The sequence below is a fragment of the Myotis yumanensis genome, unplaced genomic scaffold (assembly GCF_028538775.1).
Source record: "Myotis yumanensis isolate MYYU_CA2020_CCGP unplaced genomic scaffold, mMyoYum1.0.hap1 SCAF_18, whole genome shotgun sequence".
NCBI classification, from domain to species: domain Eukaryota; kingdom Metazoa; phylum Chordata; class Mammalia; order Chiroptera; family Vespertilionidae; genus Myotis; species Myotis yumanensis.
This window is the reverse complement of record NW_027223769.1, coordinates 36,380,953-36,408,846: the sequence shown is the minus strand read 5'-3', so window position 1 is coordinate 36,408,846 and position 27,894 is coordinate 36,380,953. Positions and strand designations below refer to the sequence as shown.

Sequence of the window (27,894 nt, the reverse complement as noted above, 5' to 3'; positions counted from 1 at the left end):
TTCCACCAATGCTGTTTGAGCCATAAGTGTGGCACCAATTCGTTGAGGAAAAAAAAAAAAAATAAAGAGCGAGACTTGCATACAGTTGACACTTCTGTTCTTATTAGGATCAGAAGGAGCCACTGGATGAGGCGCATTTCAGGGAAAAAGAAGAAAGCATATGTTCCTTATTGTTTTGGGTGAACGTGTTTATGAGAAGAGGGGACGCCACGTCATTAATAACTCCGGCACGCCACCCCGGTTCTGGCCGGCCTGATGGATTAAACACGAGCCCTCCCTTTCTCCCAGCAGCCCTGGCGCCCGCCCGCCTGATATGTATTCCACGCGCAGGCGAGCCTCGGAGTTGACATCTTCTTCTAAAAATTGTTTGGCTGTAATAAATATAAAACTTTCACCACTGATGTAAAGCATTGCTGGTTGGCATCATTTCCTACCCCCTTTTAATTATTCCTGACACTGTGGAGAAACATCTAATATAAATCTCTAATGCGCGCTGATGACAAACTACACGGTTGAAGGACCATGTAATTTCTCCACAATTAATTAAAGTGCATGGAGATTTTTTTTCCTTCTTCTCTCTCTTTCTACCCCCCTCCTCTCGGCGCCCCCCACCCCCCCAGCAGCCAGATGCCACTGACTGGCTCAAATAACACTGCTGTCAACTGTAAAAAATTAAGGTCCAAACCGTAAGAAAGGTACTTCGATAAAGAAACCAGATGCCGGCTGATTTGTGATGCCCGCGTGCATCCCGAAGTGAGCCACCATTGTTCAACATCTGTAGTCCCACAGCCTTAATCACGCACTTAGCTCGCGAGTCTGTCAGCAGTTTATTTGCACGCGTCTCGTCACTTTTGTAAATCTTTTCATTAAAAAATTGAATGGTGCCAATCAGCGAAGGGAAGAGAGGCCCTGGAAGAGCTTGTACGAGGAGGAGGAGGAGGAGGAGGCGTCGGCCGCCCGTGGGCGCCGGTGACACGCGCGCTCACGGGTGTTTATGGGCACTGGCGTGTGGTCACTGAGGAAAAAAAACACACGCCGCTACCATTTCAGGCCGATCTACCACCTGGAATTGATCAACAGCAAATTAATTTTCATTTTCAATTAGGAATACAGTTAAATCCACAGTGGTGTGTGTGTGTGTGGGGGGGGAGGGGGGGGGCGTGATGTTTACATATAGCCCGGTGGTGGGAGGGCTTGGGGAAACACCAGCTGAAATGAAATACACGTCTTTGTATCTTTGCATTTAATTCATTCGAGTGTTGAGGGGGTGGCTGGGGCCAGTGGGTGCAGCAGCTGCCTATTACCTCCCCTGAGGCAGAATTTTAGGAAAAGGGGAGAGGCAGGCGGGTGGGGGTAGAAACCGCTGGACGCTCGTTGTCAGGGCCCTGCCCCTTGGCGGTGCCCGCTCGGCCCAGGAGTCCGCCCTGCACCCGGAGGGCGGCCTTTTCCCGAAGAGCCTGAAGTAGGGAAGAGGCATTTGGCGCGGCCTCCGGCCTCCAGCTCGCCGGTTCTCGGTTCTCGGCGTCAGAGCGGTACCTGGCAGACACCCGGATCCCCCTCCCGAGTCCGGCCGTCACCGGAGATACTGAGCGATTGTGTGAGAACAATCCGGCCGGTGAATGCCTGTCACAGGATCCCAGCTCTTCCCACCGGGCCCTTCTCTGCATTCAACTGCTGCCTTTTGTTGGCGTCACCCGCAGAGGACCCGGGGGGCGGACAGGACCCTCCCGGCCACCGGGAACAGTGGGCCCACTGTGCTCCTCACCGGGGTGGTACCTCGGGCAGCTTTGACCCTGATTTTAAGGGAAGTCAATTATTTGTCAATTATAAGACCCAGCCATCCAGGTAGGAGACTCGGATATTAAATGCCCAGCTCTCTCTGGTTTGGGGACGGACAGCAGCGTGTTGGCAAAGGCACAGCCGATGTGTCTTCTCCGTGTCTCCTCCCCCACCCTGTCTGTCCCTGCCAGGGCTTGCCGTAGACAGGCTGCCATGCTCACGAGCATCTTCTAACTGCCCTTCTCCCACCTCCGGGGCCGCCTCCTCGGAAAAGCACAGTGGTGATAAAGGTTTTGTCACTCGAATCCCAGTGAAGAGAGCTTCAGAGCGAGGCGTACACACTTCTCAGGTCCTCGGGCTGATGAGGTAGAGGACGAGGAGGTCCCGGGTCATGCACACACTGCTCTGGGGACGGAATATTCAGAGCCCGGCCACGGCCACGCATCCCCGCGCTCCGGTCCGTGTTTTACTTCACGCCACCCCCACCTTCCCTGTCCCCGCGCCAGGGTTTCTGTTTCTTCCCTGCACAGTATTTGTGCTTTAAAGGAAGATTTTATTACTTAGGCTGCAGTGGAGTTTCTCGTTTTTTTCCCTAACAGTTGGCATGGCCGCAGCCTGAAACCGCGCTGGAGTTCACACGCCACGATCAGTTTTTCTCCCTTTAAAGCGATTCTTTATTTTTCTTCTCTAAAGAAAAAAGAAAAAAAACAAGCTTCGACAAATCAACAGAGCTATTAGCTTTCTGATTTATTTGCTCGCGAGACAACCCAGAAAATGCCGTCGGTGTCCACGGGAAGGGACAGAAACACCAGCGCCGACCGGAGGGAAATGTGCCGCGTGACCGTTTCTGGGGAAATCGCGCCGCGGGCACTTGGTTATCGGGAGAGAGACAGCTGCAGCTCCCTGATTGCACCACAGACTTGGGGTGTCTTTTTCCTCTAAAAGAAAAAGCATTATCCATAACGTTGCCAAAGTCTTTTGTGCCTTGGGTTCCAACGAACTCCTGCTGTCAGTTGCTCACCGTTTGCACCGTCTCGGGCACGTGCGAGGGCTGGGAGCCTGGGAGGTGAACGTGGCATTCAGCCAGTAGATGCCCCCAGCCGGCATAAAGCGAAATGGCGGGGAGGCGAATTAAGCTGGCTGTGGATTGGACAGCTGCATGGCCGTCGTTGCTCTGCGCGTATCTTGGGGTTAAACGTTTCTAAGGATGTGAGGCTGAGGCTGGGGGAAGGCCGTCCAGGCTGGGCGGGGGCCAGGCTTCAGGGCAGACCCTCCCTCCTCACCCACCGGCACAGGGGACGGGCGGTCCTCTAGTCCTCAAATGGGCGCATCCTCCCAACGTGGTTGGTGACGGGGCCCTATATGTTCCTCCCCCCTGGGTTCCCGACAGCCCATTCCCGGAGATGGAATGTTCTGGGCCTTGGCCTACTACAGCTTGCGTCACTTTTGCACTTGAGAATGCCCGCGTGGTCTCCAAAGCAGTCCTCATTTTTAAATCGCTCCGTAGATCGCGTCGCTACTTCATTTTCTTTAACGCAGCGTTTTAAAATGATGCTTTTAAAAGGCCGCGTCTTCCGTCTCCTGCACCCTTGGCCGGGAAACAAAGAGCGTCTCTTTTAAGAGGTGTTTTACACTTTACGGCCGCCGAGAGAGGCCGTGGCTCCTTCACTTTGTATATGTGGGAGCGAGGTCCACATCAGAGGGTTTCAGAGACTAAACGTCCCGGAGCGAGGTTGTCCGATAACATCTTTGAAGGCGAAAGAGCAAATGAAACCTCAGAGGTTTGGCTGCCAAAAGGGAACCCTCCCTACACTTGTCGGCCGCGGGAGCTTGCTTTCCTGAGAGCATTGCACTCTGGCCGATAACAGCGTCCCGCCCCGACCGGGCCGCGGGCTGTGCGCGATGGGTCGCTCCGTCCTCCACTTCACGCTCACGGGCGTGTAATATGTTCTGCATCGAGCCAGGCAATTGCCGGAGACGCCAGGGCATTTAAACGTGCGTCTCCTGGAAAGGAGACTCGTGTCCTTGCCAAGAATGGATGCTATTCCGTGCCCACCACTATCACACGTCTTGATTTTTTTCCTCCCCGTAATCCTGACTCTTAAAACAATAATATCAAACAACTCCACGGGGGAAAAAAGAAAGTTAAATATTTCCATATGAAGAGCTGATTAAATCTGTATGGTTTTCTTTTCAGTAAAAATGATACGGGATGAAACTCGGTGCAGCTGCTGGCTGGTTGGGGCCGGGCCTCCCGGGCCCTCTGAGCTGCCGACCCAACTCTGAGCGCAGTGCCCGGCGATCGCCCCGCGGTGGCCCCGGTCAGAGATGCCCACTCCCAGGGCATCTGGCCTGCAGCAGGCAGGCAGGTGCCAAACACAAAGCCAGCAGCCCCCCGGCCCAGGTCTTCCCCCTGCAATCGCTTGGTCCTGCCTGTCCGTTCCTCCCCAGAGTCCCCGGGAACCACCAGGGTTGCCAGTGGGCGTGCTGCACCCGTTATAATTCTTATAGTTGAAAATGGGGGGAAAGAGCTTGGCTGGGCCCGGCTGGCGTGGCTCAGGGTTTGAGCGTCGACTTATGAACCAGGAGGTCACGGTTCAATTCCCGGTCAGGCCACATGCCCGGGTTGCGGGCTCGATCCCCAGTGGAGGGCATGCAGGAGGCATCCAATCCATGATTCTCTCTCATCATTGATGTTTTCATCTCTCCCTCTTCCTTCCTCTCTGAAATCAATAAAAACATATTTAAAAATAAAAATAAAGAAATAAAAATGTTTTTTACAAAAGCGCTCGGCTGGGATGTGGGGGAGGCCCTGGGGGAGGTGAGTCTGGCTCGTGGGTCTGCAAAGGCCCTGTCTCTGGCTCTGGTGCCGCACGATCCTGGATCCCATGAGGCGGCCACTACCATGACCTCCTGCTCCCCGTGCAGCTCCTGCACCCTCGTGTGGGTCCCTCTCGGACTGTCCTCTCCTGGCCACAGGATGGCTGCCAGAAGCTCTGTCCTTCTGTGCTCTCACCCCTGGGTCCTTGCGTCCCCAGCCCAGGTGCCTGGATTGTAGCTGAGAGGTGGTGGTGGGAGGGTAATGAAGGGCGAGAGGAGATGCGCTGGAAGCCTGGGCAGGAGGTTTCCTGGAGGGAAACTGGGACAAGGGTTACAGACGGAGCCGGTGACAAAACCAGGAATGTCCCTCTCTGATGGCAAAGGCCATCCCACCCAAACAGAAAGGCAGGGAGGTGCATGGGCCGCCTCGATCGGGAAACTTGAGTTTCGGGGGAATCGCATTCATGGCTTCCATCTTCACGCTCTCTAAAGTATGAATAACAGGAGGGGCGGCCTCTGGGTTCTGGGTGGGGATGTGCGGCTCGACCTTCGACTTTCCCATCGTTGGCGACGGCGGGCCCCCTCCGCTGGGCCATCAGCAAATATGAGGGAGCTGAAACTGTCCTCCTGCTTCTTTTTTTTTTTTAAAGTATGTTTTTATTGATTTTAGAGACAGAGGAAGGAAGAGGAGAGAGAGAGAGAGAGAGAAACATTGATGTGAGAGAGAGAGACAGTTGGCTGCCTCCTGCATGTACCTCAAAACCTGTGTGTGTGCCCTGCCCAGTAATCGAACCTGCAACTTTTTGGTGCACAGGACGATGCTCCAACCAACTGAGCCGCCCCGCCAGGACCCATCCGCTTAAAAACGCAGTCCCTCTTCCCTCCCCCCTCCCCCCTCCCCCCTCCTCCCTCCTCCCTCCTCCCTCTCGGCAGAGAAGTCGCCAGAGTCGGGGCCTCCTCCAGCCCTCCAACAGCCTCGGCCCTTCCAGTCCCTGTTCCGGGGCCTCTCCTTCGCTCCGAGCTAGGAGAGCACCTGCGATCAGTCTTTACTCTGGTCTTTCTCAGCGCCCTCCCCCTCGTTTCTCTCTCCCCGAAGTCCCATAGCTCCGTCTCGGTCGTGTCCCCAGATGTGCGCAGGTTTCCAGAGATCACCTCCACCTGGGTCCTGTGGCCTTATGCCCAGAAGCCCGGCGGCCCTTGCTCCCTGGTCCGGGCAGTTCCTCTCCCCGCGTGAGGTCAGTTCACACTCTGGGGCTCCCCGTGTGCATTCCCCGGCTGGGACGGCGGAGGTCCCCCCACTCGGGGACTTAGATCAGGGGGATGGAGTAAAAGACACCTTGGGCTCTGAGCGTTCGTCAGGCTCCAGGGAAGCCGGGGTGCCCCCGGGCTAGTCAGTCTGTGTTTGTCTCACCGAGTGCGCACTGTGGGCTCCCAGACAGCGCTCCCTGCCCAGCACCCCAGCACCCCAGCACCCCCCCGAGAACCAGTCTGCAGACAGAACATTTGCCCTCCGAGGATGTCCTTCTGATTAAAACGGTACATCAACCAAACCAGCAAGGCCATGTTTGAAAGGTATGTTTGTCCTCGTCACAGGCAATGTGAGTCAGCTCCGCCCACCTGGTGGCCGGGGTCTCCGTGGGCACGGAGCCGCATGCGGGGGTTTCTCTCTGGTCTCCCGGGGCTCCCGTCCATGTGCTCTTAGACGCTGTGGGGAGGGGACGTGTGTGTGTGTGTGTGTGTGTGTGTGTGTGTGTGTGTGTTTTCCTTGAACACTTTCTGCAGTTTCGTTATTTGTTGTCATTATCGGGGCCATTTTTCTCTAATGGACGTGATTAAGTCTATTTAGCACTGTGTAATGAGTTTTCTGCCTGGTTGCGTCTCAGCTAATAAGGAATTCCTTAGCGGCCCCTCCGACAGCTGCTCGGATCCCAGGGCCGCGCGGCCACGGGGGACCCTCCTGTGAACCGCCGGCATTAGAGAAATTAACTCCATTACACTCACCGTAAAATTGAGGCTGAAATTCGATTACCAGTAGATCCTCGATTCCAGTAGGAACTAGAAATGGGGCGGTGCCGGCGGGGAGGGAGGTGAGCGCCCGGGTGACACGCCCGGAGCCACGTTCTCCTGGGTGCCCGCGTCCAGGTGTTCCCACCCGTCCCTCCCACTTAGGTCCTGAGCAGGAGCGGAGGACAGCGCCAGGCGGGTGGGCTCACGGCCGCGCCATTCGCTGGGCATGAGACTGGACGTCTTGTTATCCATCAGTGTCCCGGTCTCCACCGCCCGGACAGACCTCTGGGTGTGCTGCTGGCCGCCACACTGCTCGCCATGGTCGTGGGCGCTCCCGATTTGCCTGGCTAAAGTGCTGGGGACAATTAGTCATTGGTGGCTGGCGGCTATGATGTAGGGTTGCTTAGCAACGGTCTCGGAATGAAGTCTCTGGAAGGGGTGATACAGGAAAAGACAAGATCGGGAGATGGACTAGGTCCCATTTCAGCGTGCTGGTGAGTCGGTCATGACGGAAGTGTGTAAGGTGCTTGTAATCACAGGGACGGCCGAGGGGAAAGTTAGGGCTCAAGGTAAAGAAAGACGGGGCGTCCTTGCTCTCTCGCTACGTAAAATAAGAGTAGGTGGCCGATGGACCAGCCCCAGGGATATAGGAGCTCCTTCTGCTTTGACACTTGATGACGAAGCCAATGCAAGCGGGACTCAGGGGCGTTCTTTCCCCAAAATGCAGAGGGAAATGCACAGCGGGGAGAGCTGGGGCGTTCGGCTCGGTTCCAGAAATAGACGCCAAGGACAGCGTAGTATCCAGCTCATTGGACGCGGCTGGGTTCAGAGACTCCGAAGACTAAGCACCCCGGAACCCCGAGATTTCATGGACCGTGTTAGCCTCTGGAACCCAGAGGAGCCACAGTGAGAGGAAACGCAGTCAGAGACCTCGATCCAGATATGGAGCCGCATTAAGGGGCCGCCTTCCCTGCGCCAGGAGCCGGGCCTGGGAGTCTGCGAAGGTCCTGGGAATCCTCACCCGGCACGGAGCCAGTCCGCCATCAGTGCGGAAACCCCGATCTTTATAAAGGGAGGGTGTGCCCGAAGGAAAGCCGGGTGACGTGACCGGACAGAGCCGCAGCCCCTCGGCCGAGGGGTCCGCTGGTTTACCGCCGGTCGGAATTCTTCATGCTGTCGCGTGCGTTGCACTGCAATAAAGACCCCCTAGGAAGGAAGACACCGGGGCTCGGATTGCAACACCAGAAAAACAAAGAGAGAAAAACTTCTCCTCATGCTTTTCTATCACTTTTAAGTTTTTTAAGATATATTTTTATTGATTTCAGAGAGGAAGGGAGAGGGAGAGAGAGAGGAACATCAACGATGAGAGAATCATGGATGGGCTGCCTCCTGCACGTCCCACACTGGGGATGGAGCCCGCCACCCAGGCATGTGCCCTGACCGGAAATCAAACCGTGACCTCCTGGGTCATAAGTCAGCGCTCAGCCACTGGGCCACGCCGGCCGGGCACATTGATTGTGTTCTTGTGAGAGACCCTGACCAGGGCACTCGACTCCTAACTTCTGACCCACAGATACGGGGGTCATCATGTTCGCAGTGTTAAGCCCCTAGTTTGGGTGGGGGGTCATTTCCATGTACCGCTGCATTCACTTACTCATCCTCTAAGCATTGGTTGGATGCCCACTCTGCCCGGCACTGTGCCGGGTGCGGGGGAAACCAAGACAAACAAGGCGTGGCCCTGCTCCCAGAGGCTTCCAGCCCAGGTCACGGGATGGGTGTATAAACAGAGCACAGAAGTACTATCCATGTACGTGCTGTGGGCGTAGAAACAACCGAGCTGGAGAGGGGGGCCTTGAAACCCCCAGAGTGGCCCCTTCTGCGGCCTCCTCTCATCCCGATGCACGGACACATCACAGCAAACCCTTTTCCAAACGGTGCCCTCAGCTTAGCTCAGCTTAGCTCCAGACACCTCTAGCCAATGTGGCCCAGCACTGCTCGCTCAGCATCAATTCATTCTGGGACTGGCCGGCCACGAGTGGAGAGAGAAGATGGTCGGAGCGCCCCACGCTGAAGCCGACCGCGTTTGAGTGGCTCTTCCCAGTCTGCCCGTTTTCGTTACCCCCGCCTGGTCTCTCTGTCACTAGCACCTCCTACCTTGGGGTGTTTTGATTGGAAACGAATAACTTGATGATTTGGGACCAAAAGCCGTGAGCTGTATCGTGATGCCTGGACTCTCAGCAGGTGCACAAATGGTTTCAAGGCCGTGGCATGAGGCCGGACGCAGCAGGAAGTGACTCACGCGTTGGGCCCTCTAACAGGACAGTTCCAGGGAAAGCTGGGAAGAGAGACGTCAGCCGATAAAGCCCTCAAACATGGACGGTCGGTCAGATGTCAGCGGAAGGAGCACATCCCCGGAGGGACCCGGCTGTAAGGGCCCTTCTAACGCCCGGTTCCTTAGTGGCCCCATCCCCCAGGGCCTCATCCTCCGGGCTGCACGGAGCTCGCCCCGCACACGGATGGCGGGGTGTGGCCCACCTAGGGCCTGGGGGTCAGGGACGGAGTTTAGAGGGGAAATTCCCTTTGCCGTGAAGAAGCTGGGCTGGGGTCCTCTGCCCTCTAGGGGGCACGTCAGGAACCGGAAGGAACAGGACCGGGCACCCAGGAGCCCCAATAATACTGTCCTGGTTTAGAGATGCCGCCAGGAAGGAAGAGAGACAGCACCTGCATGGCCCCTACTGGGTGTCCAGCCTGCACCCGAGCTGTGTGCCCCGACTGGAATCAAACCTGGGACCCTTCAGTCCACAGGCCGACGCTCTGTCCACTGAGCCCAAAGGCCAGGGCGACACGTGCCGCTTCCGTCGGCCGCAGGAAAGCAATATAGTGCCGCCGGCACCGTCTTGCTGTGTGACCCGTTTCAGTGGGGAAAGGGGGGTAGTCTATGCAGGACAGACACCGCGATTGTTGGCTTTTCCCCGCCTCCCGTGCACGGACAGGAGAGAGGCGGGGCACCTGGTTGTGTCTAGGGCAGCCGTGGGCAAACTACGGCCCGTTTGAAATGAATAAAACTAAAAAAAAAAAAAAGACCGCACCCTTTTATGTAATGATGTTTACTTTGAATTTATATTAGTTCACACAAACACTCCATCCATGCTTTTGTTCCGGCCCTCCGGACTAGTTTAAGAACCCATTGTGGCCCCCGAGTCAAAAAGTTTGCCCACCCCTGGGCTAGGGCCTTCGTTTTGGTTTTTTTTTTTTTGGTTTTTCTTTTTATCCTCTTCCCCTTTAAAAAAAGAATCCCTCCTCTCCGTGGTGTCTGTTTGTGGCGGTGGTTGTTGTGTTAAATAGGAGACCTTGTGAAATGAGACTGCATAAAAGATGGACTTGTTTTATACGTGGGATATTGCCTGTCCTTCAGATCTATGTGTCTCGCTTATGGAATGAACCGCAGTCGGGGAGATAAACTAATATTTTGTATAAGCTCAGCCAGACACCACGGATGATAAAGATGTTTCATCTTCTTATGCATGCAGAAAATATGAAAAATCGTCATTTACACCGATGTGCTCCATTCCGGGGTAAAATTGGGCCCCTCGATTGCCCTGGGCCACCGAGGCTGTGCGGAGGGAAGCCGGATTTACCTTGCCGCCGCCGAGTGAAAAATGATCAGAATATTAGACTCATCTAGCCCGCGTTAAGGGGCCGGGGCATTTGCCGGCAATTTTACGCCATCTCAATATGAAAACAGAGCAATTTCGACTCCTATCAGGTTATGATCGGCAATTACAGTTGCATAATTCACCCCGTCGTCTCTTGGCGGGGCCTTTATTTTCCCTCCTGGTGACATCCCTGAGAAAGTGCCTGATAAAACTGTCATCGATCATCCCAGCCCCAGCCCCAGCCCCAGCCCGTGCCGTGAGGGGGTGATCCGCTCTGCCTTGCGGTGCCCAGACTCATCACCGGGTTTCTGCGTCGGAGGGGTCACGGCACTCATCATTTCCTGTTGGACGTGGCCCTCCCCGGCCCCGACAGGGGCTGTACCAGCCGGGTCCCAGGCGGCGGTGCGCGCGCCTGCTCCGGCGGGGCTCGTCCCCGGCAATAGCCGTGCGTGACTGCGGGTCCCCGCGGCAGTTGGCCGTGGCCGGGATAATTAGATCTGATGTCGACATTTCTTTATCACCTGCATCCTTTCTGTGCATCTGTGTGTCACGCTGTTATGTCCGGGTTTATTAGCGGCCCCCGAGCCCCTCGCGATCTGTCAGCCCGCATGCTGCTCGCGTTGACAGTTGTAAAGTTAATCACGAGTACTAATGAGCATCGGCTTTCGGTGGACATGCCGTTTTGGACGTTTAAAACTATAATTAGTTTTGTGGGGGTTTTTTTTGTATATCTGTGTGTGTGTGTGTTTTGTGTGTGTCGTGCTACGGTGCAGAAAACAGCGCTTAAAAAAAACACACATCTCCCTTCCGTTCCATTTTGACATTCTGTGTGCCGTCAACTTATCTTTTATTCAAGGGCGCCCAAAATTCAGTTCTGTTTATTTTCAAAATAGACTGTCTTTCCGCTGGAACTCCATGAATAATTTCTTTTGTTCCCGATTCCGCTTCCCACGTGATCATGGGACCAGTTCCTAGGCCATGAGACGTAAGGGCAGGGATGGTGGGCAGATCAGAAAATGCGCTCCTGAGCCAGCCGGTGTGGCTCAGCGGATAGAGCATCGGCCTTCGGACTAAAGGGTCCTGGGTTCGATTCAGGTCAAGGGCACGTGCCTGGGTTGTGGGCTCGATCCCCAGTGGGGGCGTGCAGGAGGCAGCCGATCTATGATCCTCTCTTATCATTGATGTTTCTCTCACACCCTCTCCCTTCCTGTCTGAAATCAATAAAAATATATTTTTTTAAAAAAAGAGAAAAGGAAAGGAAAGGTGCTCTTGGTAACCGTTGGCCTCCACCCCAGCAGGAGTCCGCAGATTTCCCTCTTAGAGCACGCCTCTCCCCAAATCCGACTCTGGATTCGGCGGGAAGACCCAGCGGATGAAGATTGGAGAACAATGACAGTCATAGACAGTTCTCTGTGTGGCTGGCCCCCAACTCATCATCAGAGCTAACGTTTACATAGTGTTCCTTCTGGGCCGAGGACCACGGCCGCTCTCCCCACGGAGCCCCTCCTTGAACCCCTCCAGCAAACCTAAGAGGTCATTTTACAGGCGGGGAGACTGAGATTCCGGAAGCGTAAGGAACCTACTCGAGGCCTAGCAACGAGGGAGCTGTGCTGGGATCCGAATCCAATGAACGCAGCTCCGAGCCCGGTCCGTGTGACACCCGCTCCGTAGCCCCAAAGCATGGCAGGCGCCTGGGGCCAGTGCTCTAGAAACATCAGGCAGCAGTCACTTCGGAGATCTGAGGGGCTCATCTGTATCTCACTCCCAGGCATCCATGTCGGCTTCAGGGTCACGGCCGTCATCTGCGGCCTGCGCTTCAGGGCGGTGTGTCCGCCGCTCCGTTCCGGCTGCAGCCCGCCACTCCCTCGCCGCTCTTCACATTCCCTTTCTATTCATCATTATCTGCCATTTCACTAAATAGCGATCCCTCCCGGACATAAATCATCGACCCAAATACTCAGGCTCGGAGGAGGTTTCGCCCTGGCACTGCGATCATGAGATAACCATTTCCCTCTCCCACGGAAGCATTGAGATTTATTGGCTTTGGATGGGCCGCGGCCCCCGCCTGGCTCCCCTCCCTCCGCTAAACAGACTTCCCACTTGCATTTATTCTTACTGCGTTTAGAGGTTCAAGCAGGAGCTCCGGGGATCCCCCGAGGAGGGGCCCCTCCCCGCCTGGGTGGGGCGTGATTGCTCTCTATTAGGTGAGGGGAGGATACACAAAGAGACATGTGGAGCTGCGGCGGGGGTTTTTTTTTATTTCCGTTTAGCGGCGACGACAGAATGTCACGGTGAGATGACTTCAGAAGTCCGTCCTCCCCACGGCCTGGCTCGGCAGCCGCGTCCCTGGAGGGCCCTTGCATTGTACAGTGTTATTAATTCTGCTAACTCTCAGCCTTCATCGCTGACAACAGGCCTCTCGGCTTTCGCAGCCCATTACATTAAATTTCCCATCAAACCATGTCAGCCTCTGAGGTCACAGATTTCCAGAGGAGCTCGCGGGATTCTGCCATCTGACTGCACGGGCAGGTGTTTTCTAAATTGCTTTTAGGTTTGTTTTTCCAGTGTCAGAAATCAGATTGAACCTATTTAAAAACAAAACACACACACACACACACACAGACACACAACCCTCAGACAGTGAGTGCTCCTTGGGATAAGAACAAAGCAGGGTGGGGGGCTGGCCTGGACTGGGGCGCACGTCCGAGTGGGTGCGCCCCCGCACGCCGGCACTTGTATTCCAGCTGACCTTTCCGAGGAGAATAAAGTCTCCCAACCAGACTCAATCCCTGACCCCATCCCCGGGGAGCGGAGTGTCTTGTCGATGGTCTATTTTTCTGACACTTCATCGAAGCCCCCAGACAGACCGTGGACGCCCTGGCGAGCATCTGTGTGCCCCAGGGACCTCGACGTTGGAGGGGCCTGCGCACCTGTTGAGCAGCGTTAGAAGGTCACTCGCTCCGGGCTGACCAGCGAAAGGAGGGTGGACCTGATTTAGGCCGAGCGTGTCTTTTTTCAAAAAATCTGTTTTTATTGATTTCAGAGAGGAAGGGGGAGAGAGAAACATCCATGGTGAGAGAGAATCATGGATCGGCTGCCTCCTGCACGCCCCTCACTGGGGATCGAGCCCACAACCCGGGCCTGTGCCCTGACTGGGAATCGAACCCTGACCTCCTGGTTCCTGGGTAGATGCTCAACCGCTGAGCCACACTGGCCAGGCAGGACGAGCATGTCTCGATGCGTGATCCTCCAGCAAGTTCCCGGCGGCAATAAAAACCCAGTGTTTCCCGAGATGCCTCCGTGTTGGCATGTTGTTGTGGGATTAGAAGGAAGGGAAAGCGGCTGCCTTCCTTCCACGCAGCACGGCCACAGGAGCCACGTTGCCGCCAAATTCCATTTGGAAGGAGGTCCATGAAGGGAAGCGGGACTGGGGCCCCATTTAAAGACAGAAAAGAAATGAGATGTTATTTTCGAAGCAGTCAACTCACGAAAATCATCTCACAGCACTTGGCAAGCCCACGGGACCCTGGAGGTTCTTACTTATGGGGCGTCCCCGTGAATGCTTCTGCTCTGAAAATGACGCCGTGCCCACCTTGGCTGGCCCCATGGATCAGGTGCGCGGGCTGGGCAGTTAACAACGGGCAGCCACCTACCTGGTGTGGCTCAGTGGATAGAGCATCGGCCTGTGGACTGAAGGGTCCCGGGTTCGATTCCAGTCAAGGGCACGTGCCCGGGTTGTGGGCTCGATCCCCAGTAAGGAATGTGCGGGAGGCAGCTAATCAATGATTCTCTCTCTTCAGTGGCGTTTCTATCTCTCCCTTCCTCTCTGAAATCAGTAAGAATATATTTTAAAAAACAACACCCCTAGTCCCTTCACCGTGGATGTGTGTGCGCTGGGGAGGCTGGGAGGGAGCCCGGCCTTAGGAGCTGAAGGGGAAGGGGGAGCCACTCTCCGGCTTGCTCAGTGATGGGTGTGACACACCTGGGCGCCTCACCTGGGCGCAGGGGACTGGAGCTCGGGCGCCTTGCAGGAAGCGCTGAGGTTAACACTGGCCCTGCCCCCCCTTTTCTTTATAATCTTTAGAGATCACGAAAGCTGCTGTCCCCCGGGCCCCATATTAGCCACCTCTCCCCACGGGAGGAGGCGCTGAGCTGGGCGAGGGCTGGAGAGGGCTGAGGCGGCCCCTGCCCTCCCCCGCCAGCAGCCAGCGGGAGAGAGAATCATTGGTGGCACTCTGGGGACAGTTTTGTCACCCTGACAGTAATGCTGTTATGCGCCTGCTTGACACACAGGATGAATCCATAAAGACAGATAAGTAACTGTGAAAGTGGCTGGGTTCAGCCGAGTGCCACCACTCACCTGCAGTGACAGATAGGTCCTCATGAAGGATGGGGAGCCCTGCCCGACACGGAGACCTGTCAGCGGAGAGATGGACGGGCGACACAGGCAGGCGGCGGGAGGGAGGCGTGCGTGCGCCCCCCGCCGTGTGCCAGGAGGCCGACCTGGAGCCGCGCTCTGGGGAGGGTTAGGCCTTCAGAGAAGAGGGCCTGTGCGGTGCATGCGGGAGGCGGATGTCAGCGCTCTGTATCTCTCTTTGGGACGTGGAACTGGGGATGTCGTGCCCCTGTATTGGGACGTGCAGGCCTCTTGGGTGAAGAGAGCCCGTGTTGAGTTCCCATCTTCCCTGGGACCTTTTTCATGCCAACAGGGGTCCCCATCTGCAAGTCCGATGACTCCAAGTTGTGATCCTGAGCAAAAGATGCCTGCGGAGCCCCCACCGCTTCGGGGCACCAGGCAAGGGGCCGGCTGGGCAGGGGCGTCTCCGCTTTACCGTGAGTGGAATTGCCCTTCATCCATCTCAGCGAAACTTCCCTGCTAAGTTTACTCACAGGAGCTCAACGCAGGGCAGCGTGTGCTTCTGGAACTCTCTTTCCTCCAAAATGGTTCCGGGTAGCTTGAAACCACTCCTGCTGGCAACGCTGCTGCCGCCGCGGCCGCTCCGGCGGCTCCTGCTGCTCCTGTTGGCGGGCTGTGTCTGCAGACACCCCTCGTCCTGTCTAGGCAGCCCTGGCAACAGGTTCTTCTATGGAAAACCCCGGGACCCGCCTGTTGGTTTTAAGATTCTTCATTTCCGTTTATAATTTTTTTTGGCGGGGGGCGGGGGCGGCGCTAAAAAGGTTTTAAGCGATTGAGCTAAAATGAAAACATCTTTTTTTTTTTTTTTTTGGACCCTAGGTTCTTAGTTTGACACATTTTGACCCTGGCATTCTAGCCATGATTTCAATTCCAAAGTTTCCAGAAGCCCTTATTAAAGATGTCAATTTGTGCACCGGCATGGGAAATGTCCTTGTGAACTTTGACTCCTGGAGGAAACTCTATTTTCAAAGAATAAAAGATTTTCCTGACAAATATGTTCCTCATTTGGGGCTAATACCTTCAGTGTGAAGGCTGGGCTGGGGGTGAGAGTGGCGGTGCGGGCTGGGTGTGGGGGGGGGCGGGGCAGGGCCAGCCCACTGCCCCACCCCACTCACTCCCTCATTCTGCGACCCAGCGCGCTCTTACAACCCACAGCCTTGGCTCTGTATTTTGCCGAGGTGGCCGTGCAGCGGGATGTAAATCGCCCCGCGCACACCTGGTTAGATAAGCCCGTCCGTGAATAAGGAGGAGGGTGAGCACTCGCCACCCCAGGGCCACAGGTGAGCACGCAGCCAGCCGGAGCCTCGGCTCTTTGTGAACTTGGCAGCCAGGGTCACGCTGCTTCTCGGGGCCTCTCCCCGCTGCAGTCGCCTCACTCTGAGAGCACAGACTCTCCCGGAGGCTGGCCGGCTCCCAGCCGCCTGTTCCCATTGGATGGTCACAGTGGTCACGGTCGGCGGGCGCTGTACAGGGTCGGTGGGCGCTGCGGGTAGAGATGGCTGAATTGCGCTTCGACGTGTCACCGTTCTTCTTCCTGTTGTCCCTTGTCTGTGTGGATGCCAGCGTCCTGGTCAGGACACTGAACACCACAGTTTGTCCATAAAAATGTGTGAAATGGTCCCAGCTGGTGTGGCTCGGTGGAATGAGCGTCGGCCTGCAGACCAAAGGGTCCCAGGTTCAGTTCCATTCAAGGGCACGTACCTCGGTTGCAGGCTCCTCCCTGGCCCGGGCCCTGGCCGGGGGCGCGTGCAGGAGGCAGCCAATGGATGTGTTTCTCTCACATCAGTGTTTCTCTCTGTCTCTCCCTCTCCCTCGCACTCTCCCTAAGAATCCATGGAAAATACCCTCGGGTGAGGATTCGCAACAAGAAACGTGACATGAGACGGGTTTCCTCAGCCTTAGCCCCAGGCCCAGCTCCTCAGTGAGATGGGTTTGGGGGAGGAATTCTGGGGCAGCATCTGCCTTCCCTGGTCACCGGCTGCCCCCGGGGTCACCGGGTCAGACGATTCACAGAGGACGTGGAGCCACGTTCATTCACATCCGGGCGTGGAGAGATTATTTTGGTCATAAGGCACAGTTTTTAAACATCGCCGTGCCCGGCCCATTGGGCATCGTGCCCGTCAACACTTGGCATCCCCCCAGCCTCGCCCGCATCCTGTTCGCCAGCCCCCTGGCCCGCGTGGTGGTGAGGGGCGTGGGTGCATGTGGAACCCCCGGGTCCTGGGTACCTTTGGCGACCAGCAGCAGGAGACCCGCTCACCGGCTTGCACAGGGACGCTCTTCGGAGTCGACCAACCACTTTGCAGGTCATTTCTCTTGATCCTATTGACGTGGTGACGTGAATAAGGCCCGTGTCTGGGGCCTGCTTCACCGGAGGCGGGGGTGGGGTCGGGTGGGGTGGCGATGGAGGGCCCACTGCTCAGGGCTGGGCTGGCACCGCGGCCTTTTTGCTGTCCCCGGAGCCCTCACAGTGGTCCATGCAGCAGGGGGACAGGCGATGACGTCCCTCTTTGCAAACGGGGAGGCGGGAACTTAGGGGAGCGACTGGCTCTCTCCTGGGGACACAGCAGGTGACGAGTAACACAGCTGGGCAAGTATCCCAGACCTTCCGACGCTCAGACCCACACCCTCCATTACACCTGGATGAACTCCCCATCAAGAGAATTGCGAGAACAAAGATACTCTAAGTCTCTGCACAGCTTCACCCCTAATGGGATTCCAGAGCCCCACGTCAGTCAGGGTGCAGTTCCCTGGGAGAGTGCTCAGGACTGGGGGTCCCCTTGGGCGGCTGCTCAGACCAAGCCAGGGAGGGCTCAGCGGAGCGCCCCGTGCCCCGGGGCTGGAGATGCTGAGGGTCCGGACCCCCACCGGCCCGGCTCGCTGCCTTTTGCTGACTCACGCCCTGAGCATTGGCCAAGTGCATGGGCTGAAACACAGAGATGGGGAGTGGATGGGGGCAGGGAGGGTGTCGGGGGGCCTACAGGGCAGCGGGAAAGGGGTCCCCGCCTGAGGGGAAGAGAGGACACGCAGCCATCCCTGGGAGCAGGCGTGAAAGGCAGGAGACCGCACATAGACCCCGCCCTCCCCGCACACCCCAGCTCGCATCTGCAAAGGTCAGGCTTTAATTACATGCACAGTTAAATGGAAATACTGTAGCGAGGTCGCGCTCATATTTCTTTGGCCTTCATTAATGTTACTGCCCTGTCACTTTCTCTCTCCCCGGGTTTGTCAGTGAGCGTTCCGTTAGTACCTCTAAGAGGATTATTTATTTTTAATTGTTTTACCTCTGGAGGGAGAGGTTACTCTTTTTTCTTTTCTTTCTTTCTTTTTTTTTTGAGTAGTTAAAAACACACACACCACCCCGCCTTTGCTTTTCTTGCTAATGTATTCCCAACCCTGGTGCTTTTTATAGTCTTATCTACTAATGCTTTTTTTTTTTTTTTTTAATGATGATGATGAAAACACAAGCAGAAACCAGCCGACAGGAACAGGTTGAATGCGGCGTCTGTGCTGAAGAGAGCCGCTCACAGTGTTTATGGCTCCAAGAAATGGAGTCTAAATGAAGCCGGGGAGTGGAGAGGCGGCCATTATGAATTATACTTAATTATAGCGATTTCCTAAACGCATAAACCCGCTCCGTCTTTATGGCCACGGGTAGTTGACGCGGCGCCCATAAACCCGCCTGTGCTCCGCTTCAGCCCCCAGCTGGCTGGCGGCGGGTGGCCGTTTCGGGGCGCGCGCACATAAATTTTACGTCGGTTATGCGAACAGTCAGCCCCTATCACTACCCACAGATGCCAGCAGACATAAAGACGGCTCCCCGCGAGCCGGGTGTCCCAGGAAGCCCGTTGTGCCTAATGTCCCGCGTAGTATTTGCAGGGGAAAGCGCCAGATTGGAGGGTTATTTACAGATGAGCTTTCCCCGCCCCTTTGGCGCAGAGAGGCCTCCTCAGCCTTCCTGGCTGCTTGATCTGTATGCTAACGAATTCACCCAAGGCCCTGCGTACCCTCCCGGGTAGTTCCTATGAAATGCAAACAAGACAGCCAACTTTTAGGCCCTTCAAAAATCTGAGCGGCCCGCGTTGAAATGCAGGTCAGAGCCTCAGACACCACCTCGCTGCCCATGGGTTGTCACTCCGGTTACAGTGGTTCTCAACCTTGGCTGCCCATTAGAATCACCTGGGAATCTCTTTAAAATCCCGATTTCTGGGCCTCCTCCTCCTCCACCAGAAATTCTGTTTCTTTGTTATGGGGTGGGGCCACAACATGAGTAACAAAGAAGCAGAATTTCCGGAGGATGAGACCCAGAAATCAGGATTTTAAAAAGATTCCCAGGTGATTCTAATGGGCAGCCAAGGTTGAGAACCACTGATTGAACACATTCTTTCTATTTTTTTTCCTTCCTCCTCATCTTCCCTCCTCCAGATAGAAGCAGGGAGCGCGTTCGTAGGCATCATGGCCGGACTCGCTTTATTCTAAATTTACCTTTTCCAATACCGGCCCCGTGCCACCTTCCGCCTGCCCCGAGAGCCACCCCACGCCAGCAGCCGAGAGCGCATTCTTGCCTTTCCACAGCTTCCTTCCCCACGGTCCTCAGGCCTGACCCGGGCCGGTCACCCTCCGCTATTGGAGTGTCCTTGTTTTGTCCTTTCTACATTTCTTTTCCTCTTCAATCCATTTTTTATTTTTCCTGGCGCATCTCCAAATCCCGAGGTTTGAAAGGGTGGCAGGGAGGGCCTTTCGCGTTTCCTGGGGAGCCCCGAGCCAGCCCGGGCCTCTGTCACCCTCAAGGACAGAGGAGCCAGGTCCAGGTATAAATGACGGAGCCTCTCATGGCCCTCAGAAAGCAGGCTCGCGGGGGTGGGGGGCTGGGGGGTGGTGGTCTCTGAGCGAGGCGACAGGTACCTGGCCCTCTGGTTCAGGGGTCCCCAGAGCTCGGTTCCCATGTGAACAATCCCTTCCGCCCCCCGATTCTTGCCCTCACAGTTGGCCGATGTTTACGATCCTACACATCTGTCCCTAAAGAGATTGGCAAACAGCCCCCTGGGTTTCTAGCCGGGCACTGCCAAGATCAGGGGAGAGTTCAATAGCAGCGCTAACTTTTTATTTAATAATATTGATTTTATCATCGCCGCTACTTACCGCGGGGATTGGTCGGCTGATGGTTATTTGACCTCCCTTTGTGCGCGGCCGTGGAGTGCTTCGTTAGAGCTATCGACGTCTCGACGTCTCTCCCCCCTCCCCCCTCTCCCGGCAGCCCATCTCGGCAAATAATATTGAGATGCAGTAACTGTTCCCTGATATTGATTTCAGATTGTGCTCATCACACCTTTCCGGGGCCAGGCGAAGAGCCGCAGCCCAGCGCTGCAAACCCGCCTGGGCGGCTGCGGCCCAGGTAGCGTTTCCATCGTCCAACCAAGAATATCAACCGTATATGTTTCAAAACACACACACAAAAATCACTCAGGAAAATGAAAGCGTTTTTTCTCTCTTACGAATACATAATTACACGGATCCATTCAGTTTTGGGTTGGGCTTTTTCTGCCTTCCCCCCCCCCCCCCCAGCACTGCTAGAACATCCGTGGGTCCCTGAGCTGGTGGGAGGGACTCTGATTGCATTTTAAGCCCCTGAGATTCAGAGCTGGGCACACGGGGCCTCTCTGGCCTTCGCCCCTCAGCCGGCTGGGGCTGTTCTCGCCACCGGGGCCTAAAGAAAGTTCTGTGTTTTGCCTCCACGGAGTCTCTGTTGAGATGGCCGCGTGTTTAAGAGAACCAGGGGTTTACGGTTCAGGGAGCAGTCCCCACCCAGTGACTGTAGTCTCCTCTACCCATAGGAAGGGCGCGGCTCCTGGCTGGCTGGGTCTGCGTATTCATTGTGAAAACGCCCAACAGGGAGCAACTAGTACTTGAAATCATCAGTTTTATAAACAAACAAACAAAACAAACAAACACAATAGGGACTTTGCACCAAGAGGGATTGTATCTGGGCATTTCTACATTTTTATAATTTTTTTATGAGAAAAATAATTCTATGTGTTATTTTTTAAAAAAATGGAAAGGTTAGTGGAGGGATTGGAACTGCAGCACGTTCCAAGCCTCCCAAGAGAATGCATCCGGCAAGGCAGAAATGGACTCACCGGCCAGGCTCGTATCTGCTCCCAGGGAGGCCGGACTGACATCACTGCCGTCGCCGGGCACCTGCCGGTGTTTGTTCCGTGAACCCAGTGGGGTTGCCTTTGCCCCTGGCACAGAGGGCTCACCGGTTAGGAAGAAGGGCTTGGAACCAGACAGCCCCGGGTTCGATTCCGAGCTCTTTCTCTTGCCAGCGGTGACTTTGGGCAAGTTACTTAACGTTCCCTTGCACCTCACTCTCCCCATCTGGAGAATGGGTTATGGAGAGGATTACACGAGACAGGATAGGGCAGCTCTTCATGTAATGCCTGGCGTTCAGTGAGCAGTCAGTACGTGGTGACCGCCATTCCTGGCGTCCGGGCAGCAGTGTCCTCATCACCCCGGAGCCAGGATGGGAGGGAGCCTGCCTGAGTCCACAGTGCTGTGACTTGTTTTTCTCTTTAAGCCTAACTGGGGCTCTGTGGAGACCTATCCAGTATCTAATACACGGCAGGTCTCTGATTTCAAATAGCACTGCTTGATTAAAGGCAGCTCATTCTTAAGTGTGTATCTAAATATAATTTTGTTTTCATTTTTTTGGAAGGATTTTTAAATAAATGCACCAGGAAAGAAAATTACAGGGTCTCTATTTATGGTTCTGCAAGTAGGATCACCATACTGATAGCTCCTTAGCATAGAATGTCCCCCCCCCCCAAAAAAATGCAAGAATTCATCCAAAGAAATGCTAGCGCCCTAGCCTGTTAGCTCAGTGGATAGCGCATCAGCCTGCAGACTGAAGGGTCCCGGTTTACGTTCTGGTCAAGGGCCCGTACCTCCGTTGCAGGCTCCATCCGGCCCTGGTCAGGGCACGTGTGGGAAGCAACCAATCGATGTGTCTCTCTCTCCTTCTCCCCCCCTCCCTCCCACTCTCTCTTAAAATCAATGGAAAAATACCCTCAGGTGAGGATTAACAGCAATAACAACAACAACAAACAAATGCTAGGAAACGTGACCAGAAAAATGTTATCTCGTTGTTGTTATGGAGTCAGTTCTGCTGTCAGGGAGTGTCTTCCATTTGTGTGGTCCAGACACTTCCTCCCCCCACGGATGGTCCGGGATTCCTCCCACCGGCAGCCGTCTTCAGGGCTGCACACCGAGAATGAAACGCAGCCAAATGAGAGGCTTCACACTGCGGCCGGAGCCGGCTTAATGAGAGACGGCGAGCATTTTGCAGGCCACTGAACTTCTGAGATGTGACAGTGCCAGCTAATGGAATCATGCTACCTCTCATCGTCCTTTAATTGGACTCAAACTTGGCACGAGGGGCTGCCGAGAGCCGTACCCAGGAGATGGACAGCAATCAGCCCACCAACCATCAGCCCTCACAGCACATCTCACAACTGTCCGGGCTCCACAGCCTCTCAGGACGGACTCTTCCCAGGAGAGAGAGAGAGAAAGAGGGAGAGGGGGAGAGAGAGCGAGCGAGAGAGAGAGAACTGCAGTGAAGAAAAGCTGAGATCAGAAGGCAGGCCAGACGCTGGCATCATGAGGGGCGTACCTGTCACCCCGAGTTACGCACTGAAAACATCGCGGCTCCGCGGCAGCCCGTTGCAGGCCAATTTATTTGAAAGCGGGAAAGAGCAGCGAGAGAAACTTGGGCCTCTCGTCTGCCTGCTAGCGTGTCAGACATCAGTGTCAGGGAGCCGGGAGCAGACGGGCGCGGAGGAGCTGCGCGTAAACACTAACAAGAGGAGAACCGAGCGAGTGCGGGCCTCCTGTTGCCTGTAGCTCCGACGGAAATCCCAGGCGAGGAACCCAAAAAAGCAGAAAATTACCGGAGCTGTCAGGATCGGGACCAGAACCTGTCGGGCAGCAGCGGAGGGAATGGAGACTGCGCACTGCACGGGGGGGTGGGGTAGCTTTGAAGGGGGATGATGTTTATGGAGCAGGTCGCTTTAGGATGCGCGTGTCCAGGATGTTTAGAAGGGGACCCCATCTCCTGCGTTTCGTTCCCGCATCCTTCCCGTTCTCCGGGCGGAAATGGGTTCTGTCATCTCAGCCCCTTGCGGTCCGCCCACCCCGCCTGACCGCCGGGGACCACGCTGGCGGCGATGAGGACTTTCGGTTTAGCCAGTCAGGCCAGGGGAGCGGGCCGATGGGGTGCCTGCGTGGAACGGCCATCCTGGACATCGATTGTTGAGGGTTCATCGGATAGATGCTGACGTCCCAGATGGATGTCTCTTTAAACCAGTACCCAGAGCAGCACCGTCCAGGGAATCGGAGATACTGATGTCACGCGTGTGAGCGTCAGGCCCGCTGGAGACGACGTCCCCTGCCCCAGCGGGATCCATCCATGGAGGCTTTCTGTAATTATTCCAGTTCTGCACAGCACTTCCGGAGGGAGGGCGTCTGTCTGCCGGACGTTTCTTTATGGGGAATGCTGCCCCGAATTTAGGGACAGAGGGAGGGTAGAGGGAGGGCATAGGGAGGCCAGACTGGGCGGGGCCCCGCTCATGTCTGCTTTTCATTGCTGTTTCGAGCCGCTGTTTAGTAATTAAAATTTTTGCTCACAGCCTCACTTTCCCCTGCAGCGTGGCCGTGGAATTGACAGGGGGCTGATGAATGGGCGGACCCCGGGGGCCCGCAGGCTGGCCGGGCTGTTCTCTCGTGGAAGGCGCGCAGGCAGAATAAAGTTGATGGTTTTGTTTGTGCTTAACCCTTCACCTTGGCACTATCAATAGATTGAAGACATCATTTGTATCTGCAAGTGTTTCTTTAATTAAGACCTTCTAAAAATCTTTCCTATCGATTCCTTCCATTATCCTATCGACTGACTGCAGTGGATCATGGACTTGGGCTTGGGCGGGAGGCAGCAGCCGGGGCCCCCTGTCAGGGCTGCAGATGCAGACCCCAGGCAGCCGGCAGCCAGCGCCCCGGCTGGCGGGAGCCTCCTGCGCTCTAATGAGGCATCCGCGGCGGCTCGGTGGGCGTCTCCCGCATGAAGCATCCCTTCCAGTTCTCCTTGGCCACTGAGCGAGCGTCAGGGGCACCTGCAGGTGGGAGGGGGCGGAGGGGAAGGAAGGCTCTGCTCTGTGTCTGAATTTGGAAATGTGTGTTTTTCTTTTAAATATATTTTTTATTGATTTCAGAGAGGAAGGAAGAGGGAGGGAGGGAGTGAGGGAGTAAGGGAGGGAGAGAGAGAGAGAGAGAGAGAAACTTCAATGATGAGAGCGAATCATCGCCTCCTGCACGCCCCACGCTGGGGATCGAACCTACAACCCGGGAATCGAACCATGACCTTCTGGTTCATTGGACAACGCTCAACCCCTGACCACACCTTAGCAACAAAAGCACATCCCCCCCTCCCCCGCCCCCACCCCCCGCCCCAGATCTAAGTGCCAGGCATGATGCAGCGACAGGCCGTTATCTTCTGTCACTCACGCTTGTGCCCCCACCACCCTTGTGGATCCGCCTCCTCTCCGGACCAGCGGCAGGTGCCTCCATGGCTTCCTGTGTGAGGGGAGCCCCCCGTCTGCCCAGCTCAGACACAGGAGGGGCTGCTGTTTTCCCTGCGGCTGGGTGTGTCTCCACAGCACCCCCTCATGTGAAACAGGAAGAAGCCTGTGGCCACACGAACTCTTAAACTTTGTGTTTCGACCTGTTCCTTAGTACTGATAGCCACAGAGCGATTCCGGCCAGAGTCTGAGGAGAGGAGGACGTTCTGAGGATGGAGTTTGGTGTTCTAGGGTAAGCGGCATCCAAGGAGATAATGCAAGCGCTCTGCACCTAGTAGAGGCTCAATTAACGAGCCAGTAATTGTTGACCCGCCAATCTCGCCTTTTCCTTCCTCTCACACGTGCCTCTCCGCCGCCCCATCCTTCAAATAAGCCGGAGCACATGGCCTTCTCAAGGGTCAGGATGTCTCTCTCCCCAAATGGAATCCCGTGGAACAGAAAAACAAACAAACAAAAACAAGAAGAAGCAGGGATGCTTCTGAGGTTAGAGACGGTGATGTCTTTCTGTGGGAACTCTTTGGGAAGCAAGTTCAAAAGCCCTAAGACTTTGTGACCTCTCACTTAGGCGAGGTCACGATGGACTTCATCGTCAAGGCCCAGCACGGCCTGGTTGTCAGTGGTGCGAGTGGTCCCCTTTAGGCCAGTGGCCTCTCTGTAGCCCCCGAGGAAGGAAGTTGGAAAGTCCCGCCCTGTGTGTCTGAGATGTGAGGGGGGGCGGGGTTGGGGGGGAGGAGCTGGAGGCTGCTGGGAGGAACTCTCAAAATAAGAATCTCCCCATTTTAGAGAACTTTAACGCCAAAATTGAGTGCAAATTCAGGGCTGGTTTGTGCCACTCCTGTTGGAGTTTATTCATCGCCAGTTGTCTGTGCCAAGCCAAGCGCTCCGTTTCCCTTGGCAGCAGAGCCCATGTGTTGGGTGTCCTCCATTCCGAGCAAACTCTCTCCTCGGGCCTGGGGCCTGACAGCCTCGCTGCCGGTGTCCCCTCGGAAACTGGTTTAAATGCCTTATTTCTCCATTTCTGTGAAATTTGTTGTTGCTTAGATGTCCCAGATTCTTCTCCAAAAGAAAAGAAAGAACTTGCCCTAGATGCTTTGCTCAGTGGTTAGAGCACAGCCCTCGGATGAAAGGGTCTCAGGTTCGATTCTTTTTTTTTCTTTATTGATTAAGGTATTCCGTATGTGTCCTTATCCCCCCATTGCCCACCCCCCCCCCCCACCCCCCTCAGGTTCGAGTCTGATCAAGGGCAGGTACCTCGGTTGCAGGCTCGATCCCCGGCCCTGAAAAAACCAACCCATGTGACTCTCTCACATTGACGTTTCTCTCCCTCTCTCTCTCTCTCTCTCTCTCCCTCCCTCCCTCCCTCCCTCCCTCCCTCCCTTCCACTTTCTCTGAAAGCAATAGAAAAAATATGCTCAGGTGAGGATTAATTTTTTTTAAAAAGGAACTTATTTAGATCCTAATGTACCTTTTCATAAGGTAACTCATCTAGAAAATATGGCAGGAAAGGTCTTTCAGGCTCAGTATTTCTGTCCTTGCCTTTTCAGTGGGCGTGTCTTACATGAACAAGCCACCTGTGCTCTGAGGGAACCTCGGAGAAGCATAAACACGGAGGGCTCCTGTCATGCTGCCCCATGAGGTAACCCCTGTGGACCCCATAGGGTGTTGCCTTCCCATCTTTTTCGTACCTTTTAAAGCAAAACTTGGGTTGTAACGTGTTTTTTTTAATTTAATTTTTTTGCTTTATCCATTGATTTTTAGATATAATGGGAGGGAGAGAGGGAGAGAAACATTGATATGAGAGAGAAAACATCCATTGGTTGCCTCCCACACCAGGGCTGGGGATCCAACCTCTAACCCAGGTACATGCCCCTGACCTGACCAGGAATGGAACCTGCGACCCTCCGATGCACGGGCTGATGCTCTAACCACCGAGCCACACCAGCCAGGGCGTGGGGTGGAACACTTTATAACATGCCTCCTCTCCCTACTGCATCATGAGCGGTTTTTCATAGCTTTCGGTATTCCCCGGAACACGATTGTTCCTAGAAAGAGAATTCCCTTCTATTGACAGGCCGTATTTGTTTAACTTTCCTCCTAGTGTCTCGAATCTAGGTCGTTGCCTCTTTTTTCCTTATGCAACACGCTGGGGTGACTGTCCGGGTCTGAAGAATGTGTGCGCATCCCTGTCGGACAGCCTCTTAGACAACGGGATCACCCGGTTAAAGGGTATGCGCATTTTTAACATGCCAAAATGTTCTTCCGAAGGTTGAACCAATCATAGCGGGTCCCCCAGCCGTCCGTGGGCACATGCCTGCTGCCCTCCACCTTCGCAGCCCTGGAAAGTGTGTGTGCGCGTGTGCGCGCGTGTTCGCGCATGTGTGCGCATGTGTGTGTTTCTGTGTGTGTGTGTGTGTGTGTGTGCGCGCGCGAGATGTTCCAATTTGGTCGAGTAGGAAAACAGTATCGTCCTGATTTCATTTCCATTCTTTTGATTGCAGGGGAGGTAGGGGTATTTTCTTATAGCGAAATGCCTATTTCTGTTTCTCTGGTGAAATATTTGTCCATGTCTCGTGCCCGCTTTTTTAGGGATGGTTGGCTTTTTCTCACTGATTGGCATATTTTTTTTTTCTTCTTAATTAGGAATTGTGGCCCCTTTCCGTGGGTAATCAGATTCCATTGTTCTAGATCACCAGGTTGGATTTTACATGTAGACATTGAGTTCTGTTTGCAATATCTGCTACTGATGGCCATGTCATTAGTGTACTTTAAAAAAAAAAAAAAAAAATGGCCACTCGGCCTCCGCTAAAAGAGAGATATGAGAAAGAATCTGACAGCGTCAATCCAGCTCGCCGTAACCCTCCCGGGACACCACCGGCATTTTATTACAGTTGTCAAAAAAAAAAACCCAAACCCAATAACGGTATTGTTTTGATCATTGCGATCCGGCCACAGATCAACTGAGCAATTAAAATCTCTAAATAACATTCTCTGAATTGTCAAACAAAGGATTCGCTCCCAGCGGGAAGCACTGTTTTGTTTGTGTGGTGTGTGTTTTTTTTCTTTTTTAAGAAGATGGTTTTCTCTGCAGTGTCCGTGCCAGTAAATGGTTGCACTAATTGGAATATACAGAGGGATTCTGCCCGTTTAACAATGCGTGACATCCTAATAAGATTGCCTCTCTTCTGATGAAAGGTGATGCTACCGCTCGCTTCTGGTCCTCACGGGCTCGGGTGTCTTTTTGTGACGCGTCCTAAATGAACATCTTAGAAGAAATGAAGCTGCTTTCTCTCCTACATCTCTCCCGGATGCAAAATGGTTTCTTAAATGCAGGCCAGCAGAATCTTGATTTCTTGTTGTTTTTAGTTAAGTACTTGGAATAATATATTGGAGGGGAATAGAAAAGGGCCGCATGAAATGCATATTAAACTGCTCATTCCAAATCCCGCTTGTCTGCCGGGTGAAGCCAGATTCCCCCATCCCTCCTCATCCTCCCCCCACCCCCCCACCCCCACCCCCCTCCAGCTCAGGCTGTGGGTTGAGTGCAGGCTTGGGACAGTTAATGACAATTTTCCCAGACAAGCAGGACTTA

General features: G+C 54.9%; 1 protein-coding gene across 3 annotated transcripts in view; it reads left to right on the top strand.

The window, feature by feature from the left end:
- FTO (FTO alpha-ketoglutarate dependent dioxygenase) overlaps nt 1–27,894 on the top strand; it is a 242,100-nt gene that overhangs the window by 196,227 nt on the left and 17,979 nt on the right. The window contains exon 10 of one of the 3 annotated variants that reach the window (XM_070398593.1): nt 108–272. The exons of the other annotated variants lie outside the window; for them this stretch is intronic. Within the exon in view, the coding sequence (XP_070254694.1) occupies nt 108–183 (76 nt within the window). The 3' untranslated portion in view covers nt 184–272. Of the gene's footprint in view, nt 1–107; nt 273–27,894 lie in introns of those variants that run through there. 3 annotated transcript variants of the gene reach the window in all.